We start from the raw sequence: 27,662 nt of genomic DNA, 5'->3' as shown, positions 1-27,662 counted from the left end.
CGGCGCCCCGCCCCCGCGGGCGGCTCCCGGGACTCTTAACGCGCCCCCGCGCGGCGTCCGGCCTTAGCAGTTGCCTGCGGCTACGCTGCACTGCGTCTCCGCGTCTTCGGCCTCCCCACCCGCCCGTTCGCCCGGCCGCGCCATGGAGGCCTACCATAAGCCAGACCAGCAGAAGCTGCAGGCCCTGAAGGACACGGCCAACCGCCTGCGCATCAGTTCCATCCAGGCCACCACGGCGGCCGGCTCGGGGTGAGTGGGGGCGCAGGGCGAGGGCGCCGGGGCCGCGGGCACGCCGGCTCCATGTCGCGCTGCACGGTGCCACCACGAGGGAGGCGGCCGGGGGCGCGGTCAGATGGCGGAGCGCGCGCCTCGCAGGTCAGCGCCGGAGGAGCCTTCCGGCGCGCCCGCGCTCGGCCCGGCTTCCGCCGGCTGGGGACCGGCTCCCAGCAGGCCTCAGGCCGGCTCGGCCCCTCATTCCCCGCTGCTCTAAGGCGCAGGGGACGCGGCTCCGCACTGCAGAGGCCCCTCGCCGGCCGTGCCGGGAAGGCCACCATTAGTGCCCACTCGCCGAGAGACAAGCCCTGTACCGTGCCCTCGGCACGCGCGGCCCCTGGACGCTTTCCACCCTGGTAACTGGTAACGTTGCACCCACACGTGAGGAAACTGAAGCTCCGAATTTGTCAGTTGCCCGAGGTCACACGCGGCGAGAGCTGGAATTTGAACCCGTGCTGCCCAACTCGAGAGCGCCTGTTTTAACCCCTCATCTTGCAGAGGAGCCTGGGGCCCCGGCCTTGTCCCTACCTCAAACTACCCGTCCCCTCCTCCACCTCACATTCCTGTTCAGAGTCACATTCCTGCCACCCTTGGCTCTGGAGCAGGGGGTGCTGAGACTCCAGGGGAGTAGGAGTGGGGAGTGAGGAGGAAGGTGGCCACGTGGATGCAGAATCCTGGCATCCCTTGTGAAGGGAAGGTCTAAGAGCTCCTCTGGGGTGGGGGCAGGAGGAGGGGATGGGGTGGAGGAGGGGAGACTTGGAAGGTTAAGAGAACCAAGAACCAAGCCCCAGGGCCCTGGGGTGAACATGCAGGGCCAGCCTCCAGGTGCACTTTTCTCAAGTCAGAGGCCCATCTCCCAACGTTCTTTCCCGCCAGCCCCAATGGCTCAGAAGATGGAGAAAGGCTGTTGCCCATCCCAGGGAGCCTTCTCTGAAGATGGCCAGTTGCAAGGGACAGTAATGATAACTGGCCACTGTGCAGCTGGAGGCATCAGGTGGGGTAGTTGAGAGGATCAGCTAGTGAGTCACTTCAGAGCCTGTTTCCCCCTCTGTAAAATGGGAACAATAGTAGCGCCTACACACTGAGTAGTTTTGAGGATTCCAGCCCTTGGGAGCTGGGGCATGAGGCTGCCCAGACAGCATGTCATGGGTTCATGAAATGATTTTGAAGTCTGGGTGGGGGATGGTTTCCAGGAACCTTCCCAGCCAAGTCTTCTCTTTAGAACAAAGACAAGATTCTAGCTTCTGGCTGATTTCATACAGGATATGCTTTTAATGAGTCAACCTGTTGACCAGCAGGGCAGGTAGCCACTCACCCTGTGTGCCTTTAAGACACCCATTTCTCAGAAAGGATTAGACCTCTCCTGGGAGGCCATTGCCCTCCCATCCCACCTCTCCCACCCCACCCACCATGCACTCTTTGGACCCTTTATCTCCACTGGGTTTATATCAGTGGAGATACACTGATACCCGATCATGCGGGGTATCCCTTGGCCAGGCAGGGATCTGGCTTACTCTTGGTGCCCTCTCCCCCGCCTGGCACACAGTAGGTCTGCACACCTATATTGCTTGGTGAGTACTACTGGATCCCCTTCCCTTGACCACTTCAGGGGATCATTTGCCCTGCAGAACCTTGTTGAACCCTGCTGTATGCTAGGAGCTCTCTAGCCAGATTCCTGGCGGTCTAGCTGGAGGGACACAAAATAGTGTTACACTTCTGAGCATCTTACAGGTCTAGATAAAACCTATAGACAATTACAGGGTTCCTGAGTGGTCAGTAAGTATCCCTGGTGTGACACAGAGCATCCTTTATTGCTAATATTATCTTATGGATTCTGAGAATAATCCTATGCGACAGATGCTGTCATATCACATTTTATAGATGAGGAAAGTGAGGCTAGTGTGTTAAGTGACTTGCCCAAGCTGGTCATTGGTCGCCGTTCCATGCTGTCCAGTGAGGGGCTCACGTTAACCAGGAAGAGTTCTTGGGCAGGCAGGCAGCACCAGGCCAGAAAATGGAGAGAAACTAGAAAGGGGAAGATAAGGCACAGTGATAGGGGATCTCAGTCAGTTTGAAGGCACTTGGAGAGAAATGAAATAACATTGACAACTGGGGGAGGGGGGCTCCCAAAGGAAGAGGGTGTCCAATGGGTCTCCTGGGTCTTTGTTAGATAGTTAAACTCTGATTTCTATGGGGAGAAGATACTGGATTTGGCAACTAAGTTACACCCAGGTTTACTGTTGTAATGCCTTAGGGAGGAACTCACTGAACTCAAAGTGTCCATTTACAAGAAGAAAAAATGCAGGATACAGTGATTCCTGTTCGTTTTAAGCATGCGTAAAAAATGAAGGAAAGAAATACTTAGAAAAAAACTTGCCACAAGGCCAAAAAAAAAAAAAAAGAAATACTTAGAAAAAACTTAACTTTTCAGAAGGAAGTAACATTACTAATACTACCTCTGTCACAAGAGATTTTGAAAGGCATGTGCCAAGAGCTCTGTGTGCACACACACAAAAAAAACCAGTAAAGGAAGACTTCAACAGGTCTCCGGATGTATGTTTTGAGGCCGACTATTCCCTCACAGCAATGGGTGCAGTCCATCAAGTGAAGGCTCAGCTTTGAGGCCCTGGCTCTGTGCAGTCATGGCCAAAGTGACCATCCTGTCAGGTTGTCTCTTTTCTGGGGGAGCTTACATCCCCGGTGGTGAAACAGCACTTTGGCCAAAGTCTTTTCATGGTCACTGTGGAGGCTGGACTGACATTGGATCAGTGAGGACCAGGCCGTGGTGTTAAGGATTCGGTGAAGTCCTGATACCTTGGTAGCTTTCCCCTTCCTGTGCCATAACTGACCAAGTGACAGTGGACCTCACCAGGCCCGGGAAGTGAGGACACTGGCCTCTGTGTCCAGGGAGCTGAGGGACAGAGCCAGCACAGAGGGCTCCTTGTGGCAGCACCCACAGCTTCTCCAGGTCACCTGCCCCTCCCTCCGCGTGCTGGGGGAGCTGTGGCAGCCGTGGCAAGGGTCCAGCTCATCCAGGCTTTAAAAGATGAGACTTGATGGCCTTGTCAGAGGGGCCCTTACTGCTGAGGCTCATAGTGGAGATTTCTTAGTTCTCAGCAAGCGGGCTAGACTGGCGTTATCCAAACAATGCTGAGTGTCATCTGAGGACACCATCAGAGTCAGGCCCAGCTCTGGAGGCGCGGGCTGTGCTTAGAAGTCCCCGGGGCTCTGACCCACAGTGTTGGGGTGGATACTCAGGAACATAAGGTCTGGCCAGGCCTGGCTGGTGGGCACAGGGAGACGAATCTAACCCTGGCTGTGTTCCGACTGGCTGTGCCCTTGTCAGAAAGACCCTTCCCATCCCAGGGCCTCAGTTTCCCTATCTCTAAAAGAGAAGTTCACAGATAGGTTGTTTTTGAACTGGGTTTCTCTGGGGTGGGGCTGGGGGACCAGAAGGAGCAAGCTCTGGGGTCCTGCCACCTCCTGTTGTGGGTTTCATGTCCTGGGGGTCCACGTGACCTTGAAGTGGCTGGAAGTACATCCCTCCCTGCTACCCAGCTCTGGTGCTTAGAGAGGCTTTGAGTGCTCAGAGGGCCCCTGTTGGCCCAGCCTCTCTGGGCAGAAAACTGCTGCCTGGGCCTGCTTCTCCATTCGGGCTGTCTTCACCCCAGCTTGGCCCTGACTGAGGCAAGAGCAAGCCCGTTGAGATTACCCCAGCAGCAGCATTTCCCAACTCTGTGTGAGGACACCCGGCTGTCCTGCAGTGACTCTGTTCTTTGCCTCTGAACTCAGCAGGGCTGATGGGCAGTGCTTCCTGAGGCTGGGAACCTGGTGCAGCCACCTGGCTAGGGTCTGAGGTGTTCTCCTGTCTTCCCATGAGCTGATCACACTGTGGCCCCTGGACCACCAGCTCTGACTCCCCTTGACTTTGCCTCTTTAGGTAGAGACCTGTTGTCACTAGAGCCCAGTCTCACAAAATCAGGAACTCCTTTATTGCCACAGACTACAGCTGCCAGCCCTGGACGCTGGGTCCTTAGGCAGACTCTGTGCTCCTGCCCTGAACAGTGAGGTGAAGTCCACTCCATGGGGTGGGCTGGTGGGAGCTGGCGATTGCCCCAGCATGTGGGTCTAGCTGGCGGGGGCCTGCACTGTGTGGCCTTCTTGTTCAGAAGTCAGTCTCACCCATGGCCTGGCTGTAATCTCTGAGGGCTGCACAACTGGGTAAGGGAGTGTGGCTGCTCAAGTACTTCCTCTGCTGGGCTCTGAGCACCTTCTTCCTTTTAAAAATCATCCTTTTATAGCTCTAGTGAGGTATAATTTTCATATCATAACATTCTTAGTGTATGGTCCAGTGGCTTTTAGTAAATTTAGTATATTGACAGTGATTTACAGTAAGTTTTAGTGAATTTACCACTTCCCATTTTAACTCTTCTGGATATTTCATATAAATGGAATCCTACAGAATGAGGTCTTTGGGGGTCTGGCTTTTTTCACTTAGCACAATATTTGGAAGGTCATTATGTTGTAGCATGAATTAGTACTTCATTTCCTTTTATTGCTGAATAGTCCATTGTTTGGATATACTACATTTTGTTTATCCATTCTTCACTTTCTCTTAGCGTTTTGCTTTTCTCCTAGCTCTTCTGATGGTAGGCTGTGTGACCTTGGGCAAGGTACTTCCCCCTTCTGTGGACCTTAGTGGTCCCATCCTCAAAATGAGAAGGAGGTTCGACTTCATATCTGGTATTTTTAGAGCTGATATTTACTGAGCAATTGCCGTTTTCCTATGCACTGTGTTAAGCTCTTTACACACAAATACTACCTCATTCAGTCAGATTCTGCTACTGTCTCCATTTTACAAAAAGGAAGCTGAGGCTCAGAGAGGTCACATCCCTAGAGTCTTGGAGCCAGGATACATCATTTATTTGTGCACTCTTTGTTCCAGATGCTCTTCAGGCCCGAGGCTACAACAGTGAAAAGACTCAAACTCCCTGCCCTCCTGGAGCTGGAGTTGCACCTAGGATAGACAGGCAACAAATAGCCACATATAATGTCAGTTGGCCGCAAGTATGAGTGAGGGGAAAAAGGTTTTTTGTGTTGTTTTTTTTTAACGCGATATGCGGGATCTGAGTTCCCTGACCAAGGATTGAACGCAAGCCCACTGCAGTGGAAGCGCGGAGTCTTAACTGGTGGACCGCCAGGGAAGTCTTGAAGAAGGTATTTTAGATAGTGTGGTCAGGGAGGGCTTCTCGGAGGGAGTGGTGTGGGGCATAGCTCTGTTTCTTCACAGTCTGAGGTGTGGAGGCAGTCTTTCCAGGCAGGAGTCAGCCCAGGTGGTTCTAGGAACAGGAGGAACAAGGATGGCTTCTGTCCTGGCATCCTGAGATTCTCTTGCCTGAGTATTTTCTTTTTTAATGTTTTTTTTTTAATATATAAGTTTATTTATTTTATTTATTTATTTTTGGCTCCGTTGGGTCTTCATTGCTGCACGCGGGCTTTCTCTAGTTGCGGTGAGCGGGGGCTACTCTTTGTTGTGGTGCGTGGGCTTCTCATTGTGGTGGCTTCTCTTGTTGCAGAGAACGGGCTAGGCGCGCGGGCTTCAGTAGCTGTGGCTCGAAGGCTCCAGAGCACAGGCTCAGTAGTTGTGGCGCACGGGCTTAGTCGCTCCGCGGTATGTGGGATCTTCCCAGACCAGGGATCGAACCCGTGCCCCCGGCATTGGCAGGCGGATTCTTAACCACTAGTTAAGAATGCCACCAGGGAAGTCCCCTGAGTATTTTTTTTTTTAATATATACCTAAAAAAGAATATAAATGATGTACGTGTTATAAATAACGAACCTGGGTGTACCTACCTCCAGGCTTAAGAACTAGGACGTTAATAGTGCTTTAGAACCTGCTGGGTGTCTCTCCCTCCTCAGATAAGGAAGGTTTCCCCTAGAAAGAACTATACACTGAGTTTTGCATTTTATTGTTTTCCTTATAGTCTTATAACATTTGTATAAATTCATAAACAGTATGGTCTTCCCTGCTGTAGAGATCTGTCAGCAGTGTGCTTTGTTCACGTGTCGTATTTGTGAGATCTTGTTGAGGTTGCTGCGTAGTATTCCATTATAGGAATATATTGTCATTAAATATCCTCTTTATTTCTTTATGGCTGCGTTGGGTCTTCGTTGCTGTGCGCGGGCTTTCTCTTGTTGTGGCGAGCGGGGGCTACTCTTCGTTGTGGTGCACGGGCTTCTCATTGCGGTGGCTTCTCTTGTTGCGGAGCACGGGCTCTGGGGCTCACGGGCTCAGTAGTTGTGGCTCACGGGCTCTTGAGCGCAGGCTCAGCAGTTGTGGTGCACAGGCTTAGCTGCTCTGTGGCATGTGGGATCTGCTCGAACCCGTGTCCCCTGCATTGGCAGGCAGATTCTTAACCACTGCGCCACCAGAGAAGTCCCTTTTTTTTCCTTTTTGAAGAGCTAACTCTTGACTTCGATTTTTAAAAATTGAACATTTGCTTCCTATTTCATAAATTTCCATTTTTTATCTTTCTACTGTCTTTGAGCTCACTGTATTTTTTAACTTTTTAGGTTGGACCTTAACTGTTGGTTTTCAACTCATATTTCTTACTTTTTCCTTCGGGTACTTATTTCTTCTTCATAACAGATTATTTTTCTTTGTATTTTTAAGCATTGGAGAGGCTGTTGTAGTGCTCACCTCCCTGGTTCATTTTCTGAGGCCTTGAGGCATGTGTATGACATGTGTAGGGTGGGAGAAGGGCCATCTTCCAGCAGCTGGCAGCATTATCTGTTGATAATGGAGAGGAGCCCAGCCAGGGGGTGAGGGATCTTCTCTGCACTTTTTCTGCAGGGAAATCTGTGAGCAAGCAGAGTGAATGCTGAAGGGAAGGGTGGTGGTGGAGACATCTGGAAGAATGTCCTCCCAGAGGTGGGGGGCCTTTGGGAGACTTACCTAGGCCCAGCTCTAAGGCCTCAGCACCGCCTTCATAGATTGAACTAATTAGGAGTAAGTGGACAGGTTTTGGAACAAACTTATAATCCCCATGCATCACAAAGAGTTGCATAGTGGATAAAATTCCCTGCAGCCTCCCACCTTGCCCACACCCCTCCCTGCCTCTTGCCAGTTTACATTCATGGGTTTGTCCTGTACAGCACCTTGGGGTGGGCCCCCGCCCACAGTTGTCCCCCCAGGGCAGGCTGGGGTTACAGGAGAATCTCAGGCCCTCAGACCACAGACTCTGTACACTGAAGTTCCTCTAGTAATTTGCACCTAAAAGTAACTGTCTCCCTGTGTTCAGCAGTTTATGGTTTGCAGAGCCCCATCTCAATCCTCAGCTCATTTCTTCCCTCCTGCCTGCCCCGTGGTCCGCAGAGGGTCGTGGTCCCAGCCTGGAGATGAGGAGTTGGAGGCACTGAGAAGTGTGGCATCTGGTCTTCCAGCAAATGGTGGTGGCTGATGGTAACCTGGGCACTTTGAGTTCATTGTCTTAGGGACCCCCCGCCATCCCCACACAGCACCCCATTTACAAGTGAGGAAGCTGAGCCTCGGCGAGGTGAAGCATGTGCTAAAGTCACAGCCTGCGTGGCCCATATCCCCACCCTGGGACACCTCTCTCAGAGGGAGTTCCCTGAAAGCTCTGGGGTGGGGTGGAGCAGACACCTGGCCCCCAAGGATCCCTTATTCTGTATGTTTTTATTTGGCAGGTATGAAGGTAGGGCCAGTAGTGTGTCCGGGATGCAGTCTTTGGAGGAAATATAGGCTCAACCTCCATGGGTCTCGCAAGGAAGGGTTAAAATCAGCTACTTTTCAACTTCTGGTGTCTCTTCATGGGTGACCTCCCTCCCACCACGTCAGCTTTGCCTGGGTCAGGCACACTTCCATCATGTGCAGAAAGTGCTTGTGTCACAGCCCTTTCTCCCTGAAGCCCCTTCCTGGGAACCGCCAGGGGGGCAGGGCAGGCCAAGCTCCTGTCCGTGTCTGCCTTCTTTCTCTTGGAGCAGTTTGGCCTGCTCTCAACCCCCATCCTTCCCCCACTGTTCTCCTAACAGGGTCATGACTTTTGAAAGAGGGTTCCTCAGGGATGAAGCTGCCCTAGGAGGGGAAGGGCAGGAGGTCAGCCTGGCTGGTGTCGACTGGGGTGTCCCCCAGCTGAATTTTGCGCTAGGGACACGGGAGTTGGGTTCCTGCCAGGCAGGGAAAGGTTTCTCGTTCACATTTCCTCACCTCCCTCTTTCAGGTCTAGTGTCTTTCCCCATGACCAGGAGTTCGTAGAAATGGTTAAGTATAAGACGATTGTGTGCTGGGGATGTGGGTACTAAACCAGCATGGACAGTTCCGGATTTCTCTACTAATGTGTCTGCTCTGGGAGTGACTCACCCCTAACCCGTGGCGGGAGCCGGCTGGCAGGGAGGAGGGAGGCCCACGTGAACTCCAGGTGGTGCATGTGCCCTTGAGTTTGGCAGTGGGCATGTTTTAGTGTGAAGGGCCTCAGAGCAGCGGCAGAAGGCTGCGCTGAGCTGCATGGAGGGAGCGGCTGGGAGGCACGTACCCTGAGGCTGACATTGTAATCAAACTGCGGACCGCAGGGCTTCAGGAATCACAGCATGTCCTGCCGGGGACCCCAGTCTCCACTCCTGGGGGCTGAGGCTGAATCCATCAAGTGAGTCCTAAGAAACCTGAATAAGTCACATCTCTAAGACAAAATCCTTGTACTTTCTCTGGTTAAGTCCTTTGCCCAGTAGCCATTCAAATAACTGTGCAACAAATAGAACAAGAGCCTAAAAAAGGGAGACCGGTTGACCCCACTGCTCCAGACCTGGAAGGGCAGGCGCTTGCTGCTGTCAGCCCCAGCCCAGCCCTGTCTCAGGCAGAAGGAATTTTTATTTTTTCCAGGATTGTAGCCTTTGTAGAAGGTAAGAGATTGCTTTGCCTTTTAAATTCTGTGCAAAAACATGGTTTCTGGTGGCTCTACCAGCCCTCAGAATGCCCATTAAAGGCCTGCCGAGTAGCCCAGTGATACTCTTGGAGAGCCCGAAGGCCCAGCTTTCAGACTACCAACCCTGTGGGTGGAGGCTGCTGGGAGCCTTCGTCCGTTAGCCCCTGCCCAGGGCCGTAGGAGGCCCAGCACCCCTGGGGGCCTGGGAGGCCAAGTTGCCCTGACAAGTGGGCAGAGTCCTGGGCAGTCCCACTGGGACTTAGCTAACTGTTCATAGAGGGGCCACCGCAGTCTCCTGGACCCCTCCTCCTTTCTTACTGTAGTCCAGCCCCAGAATTCTTCAATTACCGTGATTCTGAGGGTCCAGACTGTTGGCCCCTGGGAGGGTGCAACCCCCATGCTGCCAGCAGTGCCTCCTTGAGACCCCATGTAACCCTCCCAGGAGGGAGGAGCACGTGTCTCTTGACAAGCCAAGCCCGTGACTCCTTGGGACCTGCACCCCCAGGTCCCTGTCTGTGGGCGTGGGATAAGCCCTGTAGATCAGGGGTTCAGGGCTGTGATGCATGCGTCCGTCTCTCTCCTGGGCCACAGCCACCCCACGTCATGCTGCAGCGCCGCCGAGATCATGGCTGTCCTCTTCTTCCACACCATGCGCTACAAGGCCATGGATCCCCGGAACCCTCACAACGACCGCTTTGTGCTCTCCAAGGTAGGAGGCCAGCCTTCTGTCCTTCACCTGGGGCTGGGTGGGCCCTGAAATGGTGAGAAGGGGACCTACCTCCCTGGTGTGAACCCAGCCCCTCACCACTCTTCTCCACCTGCTCCGCCCGGCCCCTCCCTCGGTGTCTTGCTCTGTGCTGACCCAGCTGGTAAACTTAACCCCAAGCTAAGGAATAAACAGCCGAATTAGTAGGGGATAATGGAAATGATCTGGGTGTTCTACCCATGTGTGGTGTTGACAGGCAGGACTGGAGTCCAGGTCTGGGGTGTGGCTTTGTGGCTTTCTGCACGCATCTCTGCTGTGCCAGTACCCAGGACACGCTCGCTCCCTCAAGAGTGGTGATGCCCTGCAGTAGGGTTTGGGATGGGGCGCACTGACCGGCACTGACCACCTCCCCCCGCCGCCCCGCTTGAGAACCATAGCCACAAACTATGCCGTGAACCCCCGAAATCCACCTGTACCCAGGCCTGGCTCCATGGCCTTTGGTCTCTCGGGGTAGGCATGAGAGCTTAGAAGTCTGTCCAAGTCCGCTCACATGCCAGAACCCAGGGATTAGGGCGGCCGGCTGCCTGCTGGGGTTTTGGCCTCGGGCCTCACAGCTGCGCTCCCCCTGCACCTGTCCTAGGGCCTGCTCGGCCTTGGCTGTGGGAACCTTGGGCTGGAGAGGGATGACAGGAGGGGAGGTAGCCTTCACTTGCTTCCTTTCCTGAAAGGGATACCCGGGCCGGCAGGTTCGGTTCGGCCAGGCCCCGGGTTTCGGGGTGTGGCGGGAACAGCGCCTCATCTGACCCGTCCCCCCACCGTCCATCCCCTGCAGGGCCACGCAGCGCCCATCCTGTATGCCGTCTGGGCTGAAGCCGGCTTCCTGCCTGAGGCAGAGCTGCTGAACCTGAGGAAGATCAGCTCTGACTTGGACGGGCACCCTGTCCCGGTAAGTGCACCCCACTGGGAGCCTCTCCAGGCCTCTCCTTCCACTTCCTGTTTCTCAAGGCATGCGGGAAGGGGACAGGGCACCCACTGAGGAGCCGAGGGTGTTGGAGGGCAGAGGAGGGCATTAAAGTGAGGAAGAAGCAGGTATTTGGGGGCACGCTGTTTACCCCAAGCTTGTGCTGAAGCGTGAGACCTTTAAGGCCCCAGCCCAGGGCACTCTGGGTCAACTGCGGAAGGGCCTCTCCCCAGGCACCAAACACCGGCTTCCCTTCCCTGCTGGGCCTCCCTGGCCACTTAGACACAGCTTGGGAGAAGAGGTTCACCAGGGATTCTCTAAGGGGGTCGCAGCAGGATGCTGGTGACACCCACGGAAGGGGCCCGGTGTGCTCCTCGGGGCGCTGCAAACATTTGGAGTTCATGGGGTTACCATGGAAACTGTGACGCCCCATCTGGGCACCCACTAGGGCCAAATAATTCAGTTTTGTCATGAATTCTCCCAGCCACTGTGTGAGGTGGATAATGTGGGCTCTGTTTACAGATGAGGGAACCGAGGCCCAAAGAGATTCAGTCCGTGGCCTGAGGTCACCCAGCTCCCCATGGGCCGAGCTGGTATTTGAACCACACCCACAATTACTGCTGTAGGGGAATAATGAGAAGTCACACTCTGCCTTCTGCAGACCTGCCTGCACCTTGGGTATGGGTGGGGTGTGGCTTCGAGGCTTGCAAGGTCACAGGGCTAGAATTCTGGGAGGCACTTCTGGGAAACATTGCCTGTGGTAACTGTAGCCCTCTGTCATGACAGAAGCAAGCTTTCACCGACGTGGCCACGGGCTCCCTGGGCCAAGGCCTTGGGGCCGCTTGCGGGATGGCCTACACCGGCAAGTACTTCGACAAAGCCAGGTGACACTCCCACTCCCCACCCCCACCCACGATGGTTTTGGGAGGGGTCCTGGTGGCCCAGCTTTACTCGATGCCCCCAGGCACCTCCTTGCCTGCCCAGGGCGGAGTAGGAACTGAGTAACTAACCGTGCATGTGTGGCATGAGGCTGGTACCAGGACCGGCTCCCTTTTCAGATGAGGAAATAGGCTCAAAGGAGTGAAGGGACCTGCCCAGAGTCCCTGGATCGTGACTGGTAGGGCCAGGCTTGCATCCAGGGCCATGTGCTCTTTGGCCAGAGCGCTTTGGCTCATGAGTCCGTGCTGCCCCCAAGCCTGGCACCTGGACCCTGGAAGTCTTAGGTGGGCCCACCTCTCAATGCCTGACTAGGTGCCGAGAACCCAGGCCCGAGCCACTCGCCTTTACCTCGGGAAAGGAGAAAATGGGGTGTTCCGGGGGTGTTTCTGGGCCTCCCTGACCCCCGCGTGTCAGCCAGGGAAGAGATGAACCCTGGAGAGAGTGGCCTGTGGAGGGTGAGCAGCCTGGTCAGAGAGGTTTGCTGCTCCAGCACCAGGCAGTTTGGGAGAGCGCCCCCTCGAGGCAGGTTTCAGCTACAAGGCCGTCCACCGTGGCCTGCAGACAGGTCTCTGTTGCCGAGGGGAGGAGTGTTGGCTGCAGGCTGTCAAAGTGGTTTCTTCATTCCTTTACCGTTTAGGGCCCTGTCCTCTGTGCTTTATAGGGTTTCACCTTGATAAGGGGATAAGGTGCGTACAGCTGCCCCTCTCACAGGTGGGGAAACTGAGGTAAGATGTTTGCCTTATGGTGGAGGCAGGATGTGAACCCAGGGTGTGCATCTGGGGTCCATATTCAGGGTCCCCAGGCTGCTCTGAGGGGCCTGAGGGAAGCACAGCAGGCTCGGGGAGCCCTGTGGGCGGGAAGCTTCCCAGAGGAGAGGCCGAGGGAGTCTGGCCTGCAGGCGGCAGGAGGCTACAGGGAGCCTGACTGGATGCTCCGCCCCAGTGAGCACCTACTGTGTGCAGGGGAAGCTCCTGAGACAGCTCTCCAGGAGGTGGGCTGGGGCTGTGAGGCCTTCCAGACTCAGGCCAGTGTTACCTGACGGCATAGCCTCCCGGGCTGGGCTCTGGGGCCAGGCTCAGCTACACCCAGAAGTGATTCACCATGCAGTGAAGAAAGTCACAAAGAACGGGATGTGTGTTTAAGAGTATTTTATTTGGCACAGAACCAGAGCTGTGAGTTAATTATTCTCTACAGTTGCTTGAAATAATTCCTCGTGAAGGATCGTTTCCTGACCCTAACATAATGGGAAAAGCCAGTGTAGGGAGAAAACGTTTAGCTGGGTTCTCAGTGGCCAGGGTTGGCTAAGGCTGAGGGGTTAAGGGAATTATCAGGCTGCGCCAGCCGCCAGAGTTCCTGGATCCAGCCTCCAGTCAGGGCTGTCCAGCCAGCCATCAACCAGGGAGCACACATCCAATTGGCTCTCTTCCATTTCTCTTTTGTTTTTTTTTTTTTGGTTGCACTACATGGCTTATGGGATCTTAGTTCCCCAACCAGGGATCGAACCTGGGGCCCCGGCAGTAAGAGCACTGAGTCCTAACCACTGGACCGCCAGGGAATTCCCCATTTCTCTTTTAAATAATTTTTTTTTCGATTATAAAATACATACTAATCTAAAATACAGGAATGCATTAAAAAGAAACGAGGGATTTCCCTGGCGGTCCAGTGGTTAAGACTGCGCTTCTACTGCAGGGGGCATGGGTTCAATCTCTGGTCAGGGAATGAATACTGTGAGGTGTGGCCAAAAAAAAAAAAAAGAAACAAACATCTTCCTTATTCTTAACCACCTCTCCCCCATATCAGTCTCACTTAACAATGTATCCTATTTCCTCCATGTTATTGTGAGAAGAAACTTAATGGATTTATAATCCTAGTATTTATACAACTTTACCTAATTCTTTTTAGAAAAATCTGAACACTTTCTCACACCCTAACTGTCAAGAGCTAGTGTTGTTGTTTTTTTAATTAATTTATTTATTTTTGGCTGTGTTGGGTCTTCATTGCTGTGCGTGGGCTTTTCTCTAGTTGCGGCGAGCGGGAGCTACTCTTTGTTGCGGTGCATGGGTTTCTCATTGCGGTGGCTTCTCTTGTTGCGGAGCACGCGCTCTAGGTGCGTGGGCTTCAGTAATTGTGGCATGTGGGCTCAGTAGTTGTGGCGCACAGGCTCAATAGTTGTGGCTCACGGGCTTAGTTGCTCCGTGGCATGTGGGATCTTCCTGGACCAGGGCTGGAACCCGTGTCCCCTGTATTGGCAGGCGGATTCTTAACCACTGTGCCACCAGGGAAGTCCAAGAGCTAGTTTTAATGACTGGATACTGTTCTGTTTTATGGGGATGCTGTAACACGTTTAGACCGTCATCTGTTATTGGATATTTGAGGTGGTTTCCCAACTCCTGCAGCAAATGTTGGCCCTCTCGTTAGGGTCTCTTCTCTTCATGGTAGTTCAGGACTGTGGGCATTTGTAGCTCTACCCTGAATCTAACAGCTTCAGGAAATATGCAGCCTCAGGGTTAGCCCTGGCTTCTGCAGGGCCCCCTTTCCTGTCCACAAGCACCCCCAGTGTCTCCCCACGCCGCCCTCCTGACTTGAGTCTGAGGCTATGCTGGAACTCCACTCTTGGCCCCAGTTCAGCTTCCTTGGAAGTGGGTGTGGGGTTGGGAAGGCAGCCAGTCTGCTTCCCTAGAGTCCCTTTCTGGGGAAGTCGAGTTCCCTACAGGCTTCTCTGGCTTAGCCCCATCAGGCTGGTCATTTTCGGGAGCTGCTGTGCCAGACCCCACCCCTGCAGTGTCTTCGGGCCCCCCTTGCAGCCTGCAAGACCCAGCTTCAGATAAGCCTCTGTGAGTGGGACCTTCTGCTCCTTGTGGGGGAACCAGTGGCCTGGCCTGCTAGAGGCCACAGAAGGGAAGGTATGGGCCTGGCATGGCAAGGGGAGGACGCAGGAGCCCTCCCTGACCTGGAGGCCTGCAGGGGTGCTGAGTCATGCTGACAGCACCACAGCCGTCCCCACCTCTCTTCAGCTTCCCCTGCCTTGGCCCTGCAGCAAGGAGGCCTGGAGGCCCGACCCACTCAGCAACAGGGCGGCTGTGTCCCTCCGAGCCATCCAGGCACCAGCCTCCCTCCCTGGGGTCACACATCTGGACGCTGGGCAGGGGAAAGGGGTTCCCCGCATCCTGCTGCTCCTCCCCCACGTGCGATCCTAGTCAGCAAGGAGTGGACAGTCTGGGCTGGGCAGTCGGGCCTGTGTTTGAATCCTCGCTCAGCTGCTCCCCGACTGCATGATCTTCAGGCAAGTGCCTTGACCTTTGAGCCTGTTTCCTTGTCTGTGTGTTTTTTTGGGAATAACGACTGCACTTACCTTCTTTGAGAGTGTTACTCAGTGCTAAGCAGAGTTGGGGGGTTGGGGGTTGGGGTCAAGGTCCCTGAACTGGTCTCCCTGCCTCCAGCCTCACCCCTTGGCTCCACCCTCCCCGGCCAGGGAGGGTTCTGTTTCTGGGTAATTTATCCCAACTTCATTGCTCTTTTTACCGTGTCACACTGCCTTTGGAACAGTCATGGCTGCCTGTGTTGAGGGCAGGAGATGGCCCCTGGGGTGGAGAAAGCCTAGGCCCAGCTCTAGTCTTGGGTAAGAACCAGCCCCAGAAGTTTGGGAGGAGCCCATCCTTTGAGGCACCTGCCCACACCGTGATCCCGGCCTTCAGGCCCCCTTGTGAGTGCTCATTTTCACCTGAAGCCTCCCTCTAGGGTGCATCACAGATGGCCTCCCTGGCCCAGCTCCTCTGAGCAGAAAGGTCCTCTGTCCCTCTGGCCCACTTAGTGAGTCCCAGGGCTCCCGCAGCAGTCCTGGTTCACGGTGGGGCGGAGAGAAGTGGGTGCACCCCAGCAGCGGGCGGCTCCAGGCCCTCCCGCCAGCGTGAGTAGTTAGCCCCTGTGAGCCTCACCATTTTCTTCACGCCCTAACAACTCCAGACTGCTGTCTGGAGCTCTGTTTCTTGGCAGCTGGTACTGCTTTCTGGAGCTCCTGACAGCTTCCTTCACAGCCCCTTCCTCACTGGGTGTGGACTTGGGGTGGGCACAGCTGTTGCACGTCCCAGAGGGAAAGGCCAGGGGCACGTGGGCCAGGCAAGGGGGCCAGTCTGTAACCCACCCCCGCACCCCCGCAGCTACCGTGTCTACTGCATGCTGGGAGACGGGGAGCTGTCAGAGGGCTCCGTGTGGGAGGCCATGGCCTTTGCAGCCATCTACAAGCTGGACAACCTCGTTGCCATTCTTGACATCAACCGCCTGGGCCAGAGCGACCCCACCCCGCTGCAGCATCAGATGGACGTCTACCAGAAGCGCTGCGAGGCCTTCGGGTACGTACGAGGCTGTGGCCTGAGCACCCTCATAGCAAAGGAGGCCTCTGTGCCAGAAGCTTTGCAGATGCAGGGGCTGAAGCCAGAGGTTAAGCCCCATCAAAAGAAGGTCTCCCTTCAGCGTCTGACTCACAGGGCATTTGGACTTAAAGTGGCCGCCCTGGCCAGTGCCATGGATTTGTGGGCTGAGGCCCAGCTCTGAGCAAGTTCCTTTACTTGCACGTTGGGTGGTGTGATGGCTCTCAGAGCTTCCACATAATGTGATCTCACACATCCTCACCTTGTTCTTGGGTGAGGAGGGAGGAGGTGCATGGTGTGGACCAGGCTCGCTCAGTACGTCAGGCCACTGGTTACCTCCTGTGACAGGAGGAGGAACAGGCCTCTCATAGGGAAACGGGAGATAGGGTTTCCAGATTTCCCCCATAGCCTTGGTGGATGGTTGTGAGTTCAGAGTCACGTGTTACAAAGCAGGGAGGTCCATCTGGGTGGGTGTCAGCCAGAGAGGGCCTCACCTTGATGTCCCTCCCCTACCCCAAATACAAGTTCTGCAGTTGGGCTCTGAGGGTCCAGGGCCTCCAAGGCCACCCTTCATAGATGAGCCGATGACCAGGGAGAGTCGAGTTGGAGTTGCAGTACCTGATCACACAGCAGACATAGGGCTGTTATCTCTGAGAGACCTTATAGAGAGAAAATGAAGAGAAGAAAGATTCTCTGTTGGACAGGGGAAGAAACAGCCACAACATGCCTCAGGGACAGACCTCCTCAAGGCCACATCGGGCTGGGACTTGGAGTATAACCCCGGCAGCATCCTTGGGTCTGTGTCCATAACCTTGTGGCTACGAAGCCAGATTCCTTAAGTCCTGGCTTCATCACTTAACTTGCTTTGCGGCCTTGGGCAGATTACTCCACCTTCAGTATGTCAGTTTACATGTCTATAAAATGGGGACAACAACAGGTTTTTGTTTGTTTGTTTTTAATAATTTGCCTTTTATTCTTTTTTTTAAATTTATTTATTTTATTTATTTATGTTTGGCTACGTTGGGTGTTTGTTGCTGCGCATGGGTTTTCTCTAGTTGCATCAAGCAGGGGCTACTCTCTGTTGCAGTGCGCAGGCTTCTCATTGAGGTGGCTTCTCTTGTTGGGAGCATGGGCTCTAGGCACGCGGGCTTCAGTAGTTGTGGCTCGCGGGCTCTAGAGTGCAGGCTCAGCAGTTGTGGCACATGGGCTTAGCTGCACCGCGGCACTTGGGATCTTCCTGGACCAGGGCGTGAACCCGTGTCCCCTGCATTGGCAGGCGGATTCTTAACCACTGCGCCACCAGGGAAGCCCAACAACAGGTTTAAATGGGTTAATATGTGCTCAGCCCCGTGCCTACATAGAGTGGGCACTCAGTAAGTGTGAGCTGCTACTTCTGTTACTGTTAATCTGCCAAAAAGTGTCCCAAAAGGGATTGCCTGAAAGAGAAAGGCTCCTTCCTCAACATGGCTCATTTTATACAAGTTTCCGGCACCACGTCCAGCATCTATGGAGTGATTGGATGTGTCCCTTAAATAAAAATTCATCAAAAATCTAGTAGTAGATTCCAAACCCAGTGCATTGTCCTAAAAGCAGCTTTCAGTAGGAAATGAATAGCTCAGGAATGAAAGACAATAAGTGAACTAGGCTTTGCATTACTTAGGAGAGAGGAGGAAAATCTGTTCAAAGGCAAACAAGAGGAAGTAAAACAATGTGAAAAGAGAAAATTAAACCCAAATCGGAAACCGGCAGGTTTGAGGCGCCCCAACTCCTCCAGCTCTTTTCCAGATCGCAGCCGTGCAGTGGAGCGAGGGCAGAGCCTTTCCCCAGGACCGTCCTCAGGGCCCTCGCCCCTCATGCCCTCTTTCTGTCCCCAGCTGGCACGCCATCATCGTAGATGGACACAGCGTGGAGGAGCTGTGCAAGGCCTTCGGGCAGGTCAAGAACCAGCCAACGGCCATCATTGCCAAGACCTTCAAGGGTCGAGGCATCACAGGTCTGTATGCTCGAGTCTCCTTCCACCCACCACCCGGGACTGGGCCCTGCGGCTGACTGAAGAGGGGGGGTTTAGGAGGCGTGCCTCTGAGAGCCCGCGTCGGGGGTTGAGCCAGCCCCTTGCTTCCTCAGCGGAGTGCACCCAGTCCAGGGAAGGGGGAGCAGGAGACTTGCTGGGCCGTGTGGCTGAGCTGGGATTTAGACCCTGGTTTGGCTGGTCTCGACTGGGGGTCATGTGTAGGCAGGAGGAGAGGGAGGACTTGGAAAGGACTGTGGGTAAGGAGAGAGGACACTCCCTGCCTGGCATCTGCAGAGCGACCTTGACAGCTCCAGCTGTCTGCCCTGAGCCGAAGGGCTGATGCAGGGAGCCCCAGGAAAGCCTGGGGAGACCTAGATTCTTCCCTAGGAGGCAAGCGGGGTACCCCTCATGCAATGGAAAAGTGATTCCAGAGGCCTGTGTGGGTGGGCAGCCCAGGAGGGTCTGGAAGATGGTTCCTCTGCCTGGCCTGACAGCCATGCAGACATAAGTCCCTCCCTAGCACCTAGGCCCAGGCTCCAGACCCTTGCTTGGGGCTGGGATGGCCCTTGCCCATTGTAAAGATGGGAAGATGGGGCTAGAAGTGGCCAGGGACTTGCCCGGGGTACAGGGAGTCTGGCACTGAAAGAGCCAACTGCCCGCTCTGGGCTGGCTTCACTGTGCCACGTGCCCGGCTCTCCCCCTGCCCACCAGGGGTCACGTCCCCCTCTGCCTGTGTGGACTTGAGGTAAATGAGGATATTCACTGGTATCTGGGAAGAAGTGTACAGCTCTGGAACCTTCTGGGAGAGGACTCTGGGATACAGTCATGACCTCAGTGCTGCTGATGCTGACCCCTCAGGTGTTACCACCACGTGGGCTCTGGAAACCTCATAGCTCCTGGGGGCTGCTTGGGAGGGTTAGTCCTTGGCTTTCTCCAGGCTGTGGTGACATCTGAGGTGACCTTAGAGGAGAGGGTTATTAAGCCTCACTGGTCCCCACACAGCCAGATGCCACGGTGGGGGATGCACCTGGGGGCTTACAGAGCCCCGTCTGCTGCTCACTGATGCATAGGTGACCTTGGCGGTGCTCCCCCGCCCTAGGCCTCAGCTTCCTCTCCCAGCCTATTCAACAAATTGAGTGTGATTTCTACAGCAGACCCCACGCTGTGCAGGCTTGGGGTGGGGAGGTGATGCAAGGGGAATGGGATGGGGTGGCATGCCAGCAACATTCATCTACCACACATGCCCCCTCCCCACTGGGAGCTCCTGGGGGACTGGGCCGCTACTCAACGGGGGCCTGCAGTTGAGTGCTGGTCACCATGGTCCTCCTTCCCTGACCCCCATGGTGGCCTGCCCTTGACGTGTGGAGGGTTAGGCCCCCTCGAGCAGCTTCCTGGCCCTCTGGGAGCTTTCACCTTACCTGTCCCTCTGCCCTCCTATGTTGTACCCATAGGGATAGAAGATAAGGAGTCTTGGCATGGGAAGCCCCTCCCCAAAAACATGGCTGATCAGATCATCCAGGAAATCTACAGCCAGATCCACAGCAAAAAGAAGATCCTGGCGACACCCCCGCAGGAGGACACCCCCTCAGTGGACATCACCAACATCCGAATGCCCACCCCACCCAGCTACAAAGTTGGGGACAAGGTACCCAGTTGGGCCTCACTTTTCTGGACCGGTTGGGCTAGGGTGGCACCGGTTCTCTGGTTCCCCAGGGGTGGGGCCGGGAAAGAGAAGAGAGATTAGATTAGTTGGGGGTCAGGAGGAACCTTGAGATGTTGCTCCTGCCAGTTCTTTCATGGGGCCAGCCAGCTCTGGAATTATTTACATGCAGAGGCTCAGAGAGGGCAAGGGTTTGCCCATAGTCACACAGCAAGCTACTGGGATCAAAGCTGATAGCTTCTGAGTCCCCCCCCAGCCCCGGTCCATCATGGCCTTGGCCTGCGCTCAGGACTGCCCCACTTCTGGCCAGGCAAAGGCAAAGGGCAGGCCTGCCCGGCTCTGGGCACTCCCCCTTGTGGACCTATCATTGTCACCTGAGTCAGGCTTTCTGACTCCCAGGCCCTCAGTGTATTCTCGTGCAGAGTGGGGCGAGTTCGCAGGCCTCTGTCACAGGGCTGGGGAAATGGGGGTGTTAGGACATCTTTTCCAGCTCAGATGGTGCATAGCCGGGCTGGAGACAAGAGGCTGCACCCAAGACATTCATCGTTTTAAGTTCTTATTGGCAACCTTACAGAAGTTTCCACAGGGCCATATGCTGCTGGGCTTTCTGTTTTTACCCTTTTCCGCCCTGGTGGAAGCTATGGCCCAGAGGCTGAGCTGGGCTCCAGGCCACATACCCCCCGAGGTGCTCAGCCTTCCCACTCTCCTCCCTACAGATAGCCACCCGCAAGGCCTATGGGCAGGCCCTGGCCAAGCTGGGCCACGCCAGCGACCGCATCATCGCCCTGGACGGGGACACCAAGAATTCCACCTTCTCAGAACTCTTCAAAAAGGAGCACCCAGACCGCTTCATCGAGTGCTACATTGCTGAGCAGAACATGGTGGGTGCAGCTGGGGTCTGAGAGGTGCAGGGGCAGGGCTGAACCCCTCCTGTTCCCTTGAGCAGCCGTGTTTGGCACTGCCAGGTGCCTGCTAGGCCCTAGAAACAGCTAGGACCCAGCATTGACCCTTGACCTCAAGTAACTGGTGGCAGAGGGGTGTTGTGACACCCAAGGGCTGGGTGAGTGCACACGGGGGAGCTGAGCAGGGGATGCTGCGCGCAGGCCAGGCATTGTGGTGGATGGGCTTTCTCTGGGGGTAAAGGGCCCTCCAGGTGGAAGGGCAGGCACAGCCAGGAGGCTGGAACTAGCAGCCAAAGTCCGCTGGGCCCTTTTATGCACAAGGCTTTGGCCCTTGCCACCCTGTGGAATACAGAGATGAGAGAACTTTGTGGACCCCTGCCATGCACACAGTTGGGTTAACAGCTCCTTGTCAGGATCTATGGTTGTTAAATAAGGAACAGTGTTTTGTCCTGTTTTTCAAAATATCCTGGCCGAGGAGCCCAGTCTGGCCTGCAGGCTTCTAGGAACTGGGAGCTTCCTCCCCCTGGAGACCACCTGACCCTGTTGCATCCAGAGTTCTCCTTCAACCTGAAGTTGTCTCTGGCTTCCAGCCTTGGCAGCTGGAGGGTCCGGGGAGGGTGGTGGCTGGGGAAGGAGGGCTCCTGTCAGCTGGTGGGTTTCAGAGCTGTGGAGGTGATGCCAGTTTAGAACCAGTGCCTGCACTCAGTGCTTCTGGGCCAGGATTTGGGGCCTGGGGCCTCTGGGCATACAGAGGGGTTGCGAGGGCTGGTCTCTGCAGAGGCCTTGGGGTGGCAGGGAGATGGTGGAGGAGACTTGCAGAGGCCTGGGAAGGATGGACCATCCATGCCCAAGCTTACTAGCCTGCTCTGTGAAAGGCTTTGCTTGTTGCTAGAAAAGTGTTCCCCAGGACAGTGATTTTAAGAGAACTTGTGAAATTACTATTTCAAGTTGAAGGAGTTTGGAAACAGACTGTGGGGTCAGTGGGTGCACAGGATCACTTGCATGGGAGGAGGAGAATTAACAGTTACTAGGATGACGGAACCCTCACCTCCCAAGAGGTGGGCCCTGGGGGTCCTGGGCCCCCTGGCCACCCTCTCCCTCCTCGGGGCTGACACCACCCACTCTGCCCCCAGGTGAGCATCGCCGTGGGCTGCGCCACACGTGACAGGACGGTGCCCTTCTGCAGCACCTTTGCAGCCTTCTTTACACGGGCCTTTGACCAGATTCGCATGGCAGCCATCTCCGAGAGCAACATCAACCTCTGTGGCTCGCACTGCGGTGTGTCCATCGGTGAGGAGCTGCGGCCGCGTGCTCACGCCTGTGACCTCCCCGGAGTTCTTTTTTTTTTTTTTTGCTTTTTCCCACACATAAACATTTCTTAAACATTTTCAGTATTACACACAATTTGCTTCTTTTACTTAGCAATTTTTGGCATTTTTCTGTCAGTACTTCATTCTTTTTAACTGCTACAGATTTACATTTTATAGACATACTGGTTAGTTATTTATTAATCAACATTTGGGCTGCTTCCAAGTTTGAAAAAGAAAGTTGCAACAGATACTCTTGGGTCCATTTCTTTGTTCAGGATTAATTTCCAGAAGTGGAAGTTCTGGGTTCAAACCCAGAATACTTTGAATTTTAATTGATATTGCTAACTTACACTCTAAAAAGGTTGTACCAATTTATAAGGCAGAAAATGCTATTTTTTTTGGATACTTCATCTAAATCTTTGCTAACGTGATGGGTAAAACATGTTTTAATTTTCATTTTTTAATTCTGTGAAGTTTAGTTTCTAACTTACTAATTTTGGTTTCTAGCAATATTCATTCTTAATTTTTACCTCTTTGACTTTTTAATTTTAGCCATTATGCTTGATATTAGGTTATTCTTTTTTGTAAAGAGCAGCCAGTTCTTGTTCTATCGTTGTAACATCCCACGCAATCTGATTGAAGGTCAGAAACAAAGTTTTCTAAGGTCTCAGACCTTCTCCTTTAACCACCGAAAAGGTAGTCTCGTACCTGCCTCTTTACTATCTCTGTGGAATATCCTGGAGTTTTCAACTTAACTGACTCCTAGTCTGAGTGAACAGAATTTTTTTCAAAAGTGTGATATAAAGTAATTCACAGTCCCTCTTTTGATCTAATTTTAATAACTAACTGAATGCTAGCTCTTCTGTTTATAATCCATTTCTGACCTTTGGACCCATCTGCCTAGCTCCTAACTCTATAGGCTCTGGTTTCAACTCATGCTACCAGGGGACTCTGCCACTTTGGGCTGTCTTGGTAGATGTTCTACCCTAGGCAGGTGCTGGTCACCTATTCTTGACTCTTGATGGGCGTTCAGGCAGTTACAGCAGGAAATGTTTCACAAATGGTATCTGATACAGTGTAGTTAAGATTAATGGGGAATAAAAGTACTTTGCTTAGAAATAATTATCCATAGATCTAAAGTCAACAAAAGTCTCCACAACAAAAAATACATAATTTTTTTGGGGGGTGAGGAGGAGGCTTGAAATAGATCAGAAATCACTTTCACATTAATTGTTCTTTTTATATACTTCAAATTTGTACTTAATGCCTTTCTCCTCCTGGACATCAGAAGGAACACCTGGATATCCTATAAACGGAACTGCCTTCCACTATCCAAACCATGTCCACTTTATTTGTTAATTCTGGTTGCTCAATAAGTTTTAAGGCATCATCCAGACTTTTAGCAAGAAAATGAGCTCCCTGTGGAGGTTCCTTGAGTTCTCTACTGAGAACTATATTAATTCTGTCCTTTAAAGGTCGATTCTTCTCTGGAATGGAGATCCAGGTTTTCCCACCCATAATCACCAAATTCTGTTTACCTGAGCGGGGGCCAGGGCAGGTCCCCATTCTTGCCGATGCCCATGTTCTGGGACACAGCGACAATGCAGTTTAGCAGATGAACCATGACGGTGGCAGAAAACACTTCCGAGCTAGCATGTCACACTTAACACGGGGATAGCCCGCCAGCTTGGCGCGAAATTCTGTCCCCGGACTTCTGAAACAGGGTTTGGGGCCAGGATTCCATTCCACGCATGAGGTCGTACTTCAGCATATCCTTTCCCACACCCCAGGGGAAGATGGGCCCTCCCAGATGGCCCTGGAAGATCTGGCTCTGTTTCGGTCTGTCCCCATGTCAACCGTCTTTTACCCAAGCGATGGGGTGTCTACGGAGAAGGCAGTGGAATTAGCAGCCAATAGAAAGGTGGGTCACTTGACTGTTCTTTCTTCAGCTGGCAGCTAGCGCTTCCCTAAAGGAACAGGAAGGGAGGCCAGCATGCAGGCCCAGAGCTGGTCATTTGCTGCCCCAGAGTGGTGTCTCCTGACCTTGCACTGGTGTTGTGGCTTGGAGGAGTTAGACCAGGAAAAATGAAATACACACCACCCTTCCTGCTGCGTGGCAGACATTGCTAATTGAACACCGTTGTCTTTCACCACTGAGCATCCTGACAGCCCCTGCCAATCCAGCAGTTGATGCCTGTCTGCCCTCCCTGAGTTGGATTCTCCAAGACAGAATGAACTGAGTCCTGAACAAGAGCCACGCTGCCATTGACTGGAATGTCTCACGTGGTTCTCGTTCCTCTGAGGGCAGGGGGCGAGCCACAGCACTCTGGGGCGGGGGGTGGAGGGGGTGCATGCAGTCCTTGGAGGCCAGTCTACCTGATGGAGAAGTTATCTTCCATCTGGGGCTTGGGGCTGGCTCTCACGCAGGAGGAATATTTGGAGAGGCACGTGCTGCAGAGGAAAGACTCCAGTCCTCAAGGTTGGAAGTCCTGCGTCCTGAAATCCTCAGTTATTCTGTTTCATTCCAGGGCATCTGCTTCATCCGAACCAGCCGCCCAGAAAACGCCATCATCTACAACAACAATGAGGATTTCCAAATCGGACAGGCCAAGGTCAGTGTGGTTTATGCCCCAGTGAGACCCCATAGAGCGAGCCTGAGGTCAGGACCCACCCCAGTCTACCAGTCCCTGAGCCTCACTGGCCCCCGTGTTGCCCCCAGGTGGTCCTGAAGAGCAGGGACGACCAGGTGACTGTGATCGGGGCTGGGGTGACCCTGCATGAGGCCTTGGCTGCTGCTGACCTGCTAAAGAAAGGTAAGGAGGGCGGGACCCACAAAGTCTTAGATGGGGTGCTAACTGCAGACCCGGTCTTGGGTGAAGAAAAATCTCATCTAATTAAATGATGAGAGTATTACTAAAAGCCAGGCTTGGAGCACTTCCTGTGTGCCCAGCATGGTGGCCAGATCAGAGGCCCTGGAGCCTGAATCTACTTAGCTGGCTTCTAATTAAGTATGTTATTCAGCATCACTGTGCCTCGTTTCCCCATCCATGATGGAGGTACTATCACCTTCCCCATGGGGCTGTCCTGAGGATTTAATAAACGTGACCTGGCATTATTATCATTGCGAGATCACGAGTGTTAGCTGTAGGGAAGACAGGCATTAGCCTCCCCTGCAGTAGAATCACAACAGATTTCAGCTGTGCTGAGCACCCAGGAGAGGGCGGACATGGGTGTCCTTAGGAAAATGACCTCAGGGCTTCCCTGGTGGCGCAGTGGTTAAGAATCCACCTGCAAGTGCAGGGGACATGGTTCAAGCCCTGGTGCAGGAAGATCCCACATGCCGCAGAGCAGCTAAGCCCGTGCTCCACAACTACTGAGCCTGTGCTCTAGAGCCTGGGAGTCACAACTACTGAGCCCACGTGCCACAACTACTGAAGCCCATGCGCCTAGAGCCCGTGCTCTGCAACAAGACAAGCCACCGCAACTAGAGAAAGCCCGTGCGCAGCAACGAAGACCCAATGCAGCCAAAAATAAATAAATTAAAAAAAAAAAAAAGAAAATGACCTCAGATGTGAGTAGGAACTGATAAGCAAAGAGGGTGTCGAAGAGGCCCAGGCATAAGGAACAGAGCTCTAAGGAACTAGGGGGAGGGCCAGAGCAGGAGCGAGACGGGCTGGAGATCCAGGGGGAGGGTTGACCCATCCTCCTGACCTGACACCGTCCTGCCTGCAGCCACAGCTCCCCTCCCCACCACCCCACATGCCCTCACTTTACCTCAGGGCGGACCCTTGGAGGCGGCCGTCCCCCTGGCTTTCCCTGACAGTCGGTCCAAAGGCCAAGATACTGCAGCCCAGGGCGTGAGGGGAGAGAGGAGGCGCTCCTCTTCTTGCCTGAGACCTGCTGCTCCTGTCAGGCCAGGGAGGCTCCAAGGTGGAGGTGTGGGTGCAGAGGACACGGGCATCACAGCTCAACAGAGGCGGTGGCCGAGCCATCGGGGGTGGGTAGCTGTGTGACAGGCCCCCTCGCAGGGTGCCCATCAGAGGCCCCCAGAGGGCAGACCCACGGCGCCCAGCTCCTTCCCCTCAGCCCACCCCGCTTCTTCTCGCCTCACAGAGAAGATCAACATTCGCGTGTTGGACCCTTTCACCATCAAGCCCCTGGACAAGAAGCTCATTCTCGACAGTGCCCGGGCTACCAAGGGCAGGATCGTCACCGTGGAGGACCACTACTATGAAGGTGACAGAGCCGGGGACACACGGGTTGGGAGGGCTGGGGCACAGGGCTGGACATCCTCCTTTATCCCAGCCCCAGGAGGGTAGCTGCAGCCCAGGAAACCCAGAGCAGCTGGGACTTGGCCTCTTAACAGACCTCAGGCTTGGCCTGGGGACCCTTGAACTCGATGGCTGGAATGGCTCCTTGGATCCCTGCCTGACTCAGGAAGCCTGAGAGGGTTCCAGCCGTGCTAAGAGCACACAGTGGTCATGTCCCTGAAGTACCTGAAAGTTAAGGCTGTTGTGCAGAATCAAACTGGGAAAGCGACACAAATTTCTGGCTTTTATGAGTTTTTCACAAAGCCATCCTCTACAAATACACACTACTCTCTTCTCCAAGGGAGGCCCCAGGGGAATAGACGGGCTTAGACCCTGAGATCAAGTGCAGATGTTGGTTGATGACAGCTGCCCAGAGGATGGTGTTAAATATGATTCAGAGGCCATATTTGGGCTTATGAAAAAAATAAGTACTGTGATTGGTGATGTCTGCTCTGGCTACTGGCGTGGGGCAGGGTGGTTGGTAAATATGCCATCCCCCCATCCTTGGGAAAGGGAATAAACTCAGACTGATTCAGGGCCCGGGGGCGCAGCTAGGGGCTCTGGGGACCCACCCACTGCTCACCTGAGGCTGCATCACCTGACTCACCTCTTTTCCTTTGTCCAGGTGGCATAGGTGAGGCAGTGGCCTCTGCAGTAGTGGGCGAGCCTGGCGTCACTGTCACTCACCTGGCTGTCAGCCAGGTGCCAAGAAGCGGGAAACCAGCAGAGCTGCTCAAGATGTTCGGCATTGACAAGGACGCCATCGCGCAAGCCGTGCGGGGCCTGGTCACCAAAGCCTAGTGGGGGGCATGGGGTACAGCGTGGGAGTGAGTTCTACACATTCCTGAGATCCTGGCAGAGGTGCTCAAAGATGTACCGAGAGGAGTCATAAATATACGTTTTGAGAACAATGAATTGGCTTCTGAAATGTTTTTTCTTGATGTGAATGCAGCCAGTGCTGGTTCAGAGGAAGAAGGGTGGAGGGAGAAGTAGGGAGGTTGGTGCAGTTGGTTCTGAGCTGCTGCTGCTTCCCAAGCACCACCAGGTTCGCCTGCAACCTGCCTTCCAGCCCAGAGGCGGAAACCCTCACCCTCAGCTGGCCCGGCCCCAGGGGCCTAGGGAGCCGCCTTACAGTCTGACCCCTGTGGTCCAAGGTCTCCTGGGGTAGGGAGGGCACTTGCTTCTTGTTCTAGTTCCTTCCCATGCCCTCTTAACCAGCAACCTCAGAGAAGCAGAGGGAAACAGGGTAGCCCCATCCTGGGAAAGAATGTAGCTCTCAGGTTG

At 54.2% G+C, this 27,662-nt stretch overlaps 1 protein-coding gene and 1 pseudogene across 3 annotated transcripts; one reads left to right on the top strand and one right to left on the bottom strand.

Annotated features, from left to right (window-relative positions):
* TKT (transketolase) lies at positions 1-27,293 on the top strand. Of its 3 annotated transcripts, XM_036868675.1 has the most exons (16): positions 35-249; positions 8,514-8,553; positions 8,863-8,936; positions 9,804-9,921; positions 10,751-10,864; positions 11,666-11,763; positions 15,976-16,167; positions 18,060-18,178; positions 19,648-19,841; positions 20,573-20,737; positions 21,892-22,048; positions 23,859-23,989; positions 24,597-24,680; positions 24,788-24,881; positions 26,182-26,304; positions 27,004-27,293. In XM_036868675.1, exons 1-16 carry the CDS (start codon positions 143-145, stop codon positions 27,177-27,179), a joined length of 1,986 nt encoding a protein of 661 aa, XP_036724570.1. In that variant the 5' UTR covers positions 35-142; the 3' UTR covers positions 27,180-27,293. The 3 variants fall into 3 exon arrangements, with proteins under 3 accessions (XP_036724571.1, XP_036724570.1, XP_036724572.1); XM_036868676.1 differs by lacking the exons at positions 8,514-8,553; positions 8,863-8,936 and having other exon boundaries at positions 1-249; XM_036868677.1 differs by lacking the exons at positions 35-249; positions 8,514-8,553; positions 8,863-8,936 and adding an exon at positions 9,169-9,189.
* LOC118903522 lies at positions 22,969-23,842 on the bottom strand (annotated as a pseudogene).
* Positions 27,294-27,662: the final 369 nt, after the last annotated feature.

The sequence above is a fragment of the Balaenoptera musculus genome, chromosome 11 (assembly GCF_009873245.2).
Source record: "Balaenoptera musculus isolate JJ_BM4_2016_0621 chromosome 11, mBalMus1.pri.v3, whole genome shotgun sequence".
Classification (NCBI taxonomy): Eukaryota; Metazoa; Chordata; class Mammalia; order Artiodactyla; family Balaenopteridae; genus Balaenoptera; species Balaenoptera musculus.
This window is presented reverse-complemented; position numbering and strand designations above follow the sequence as displayed.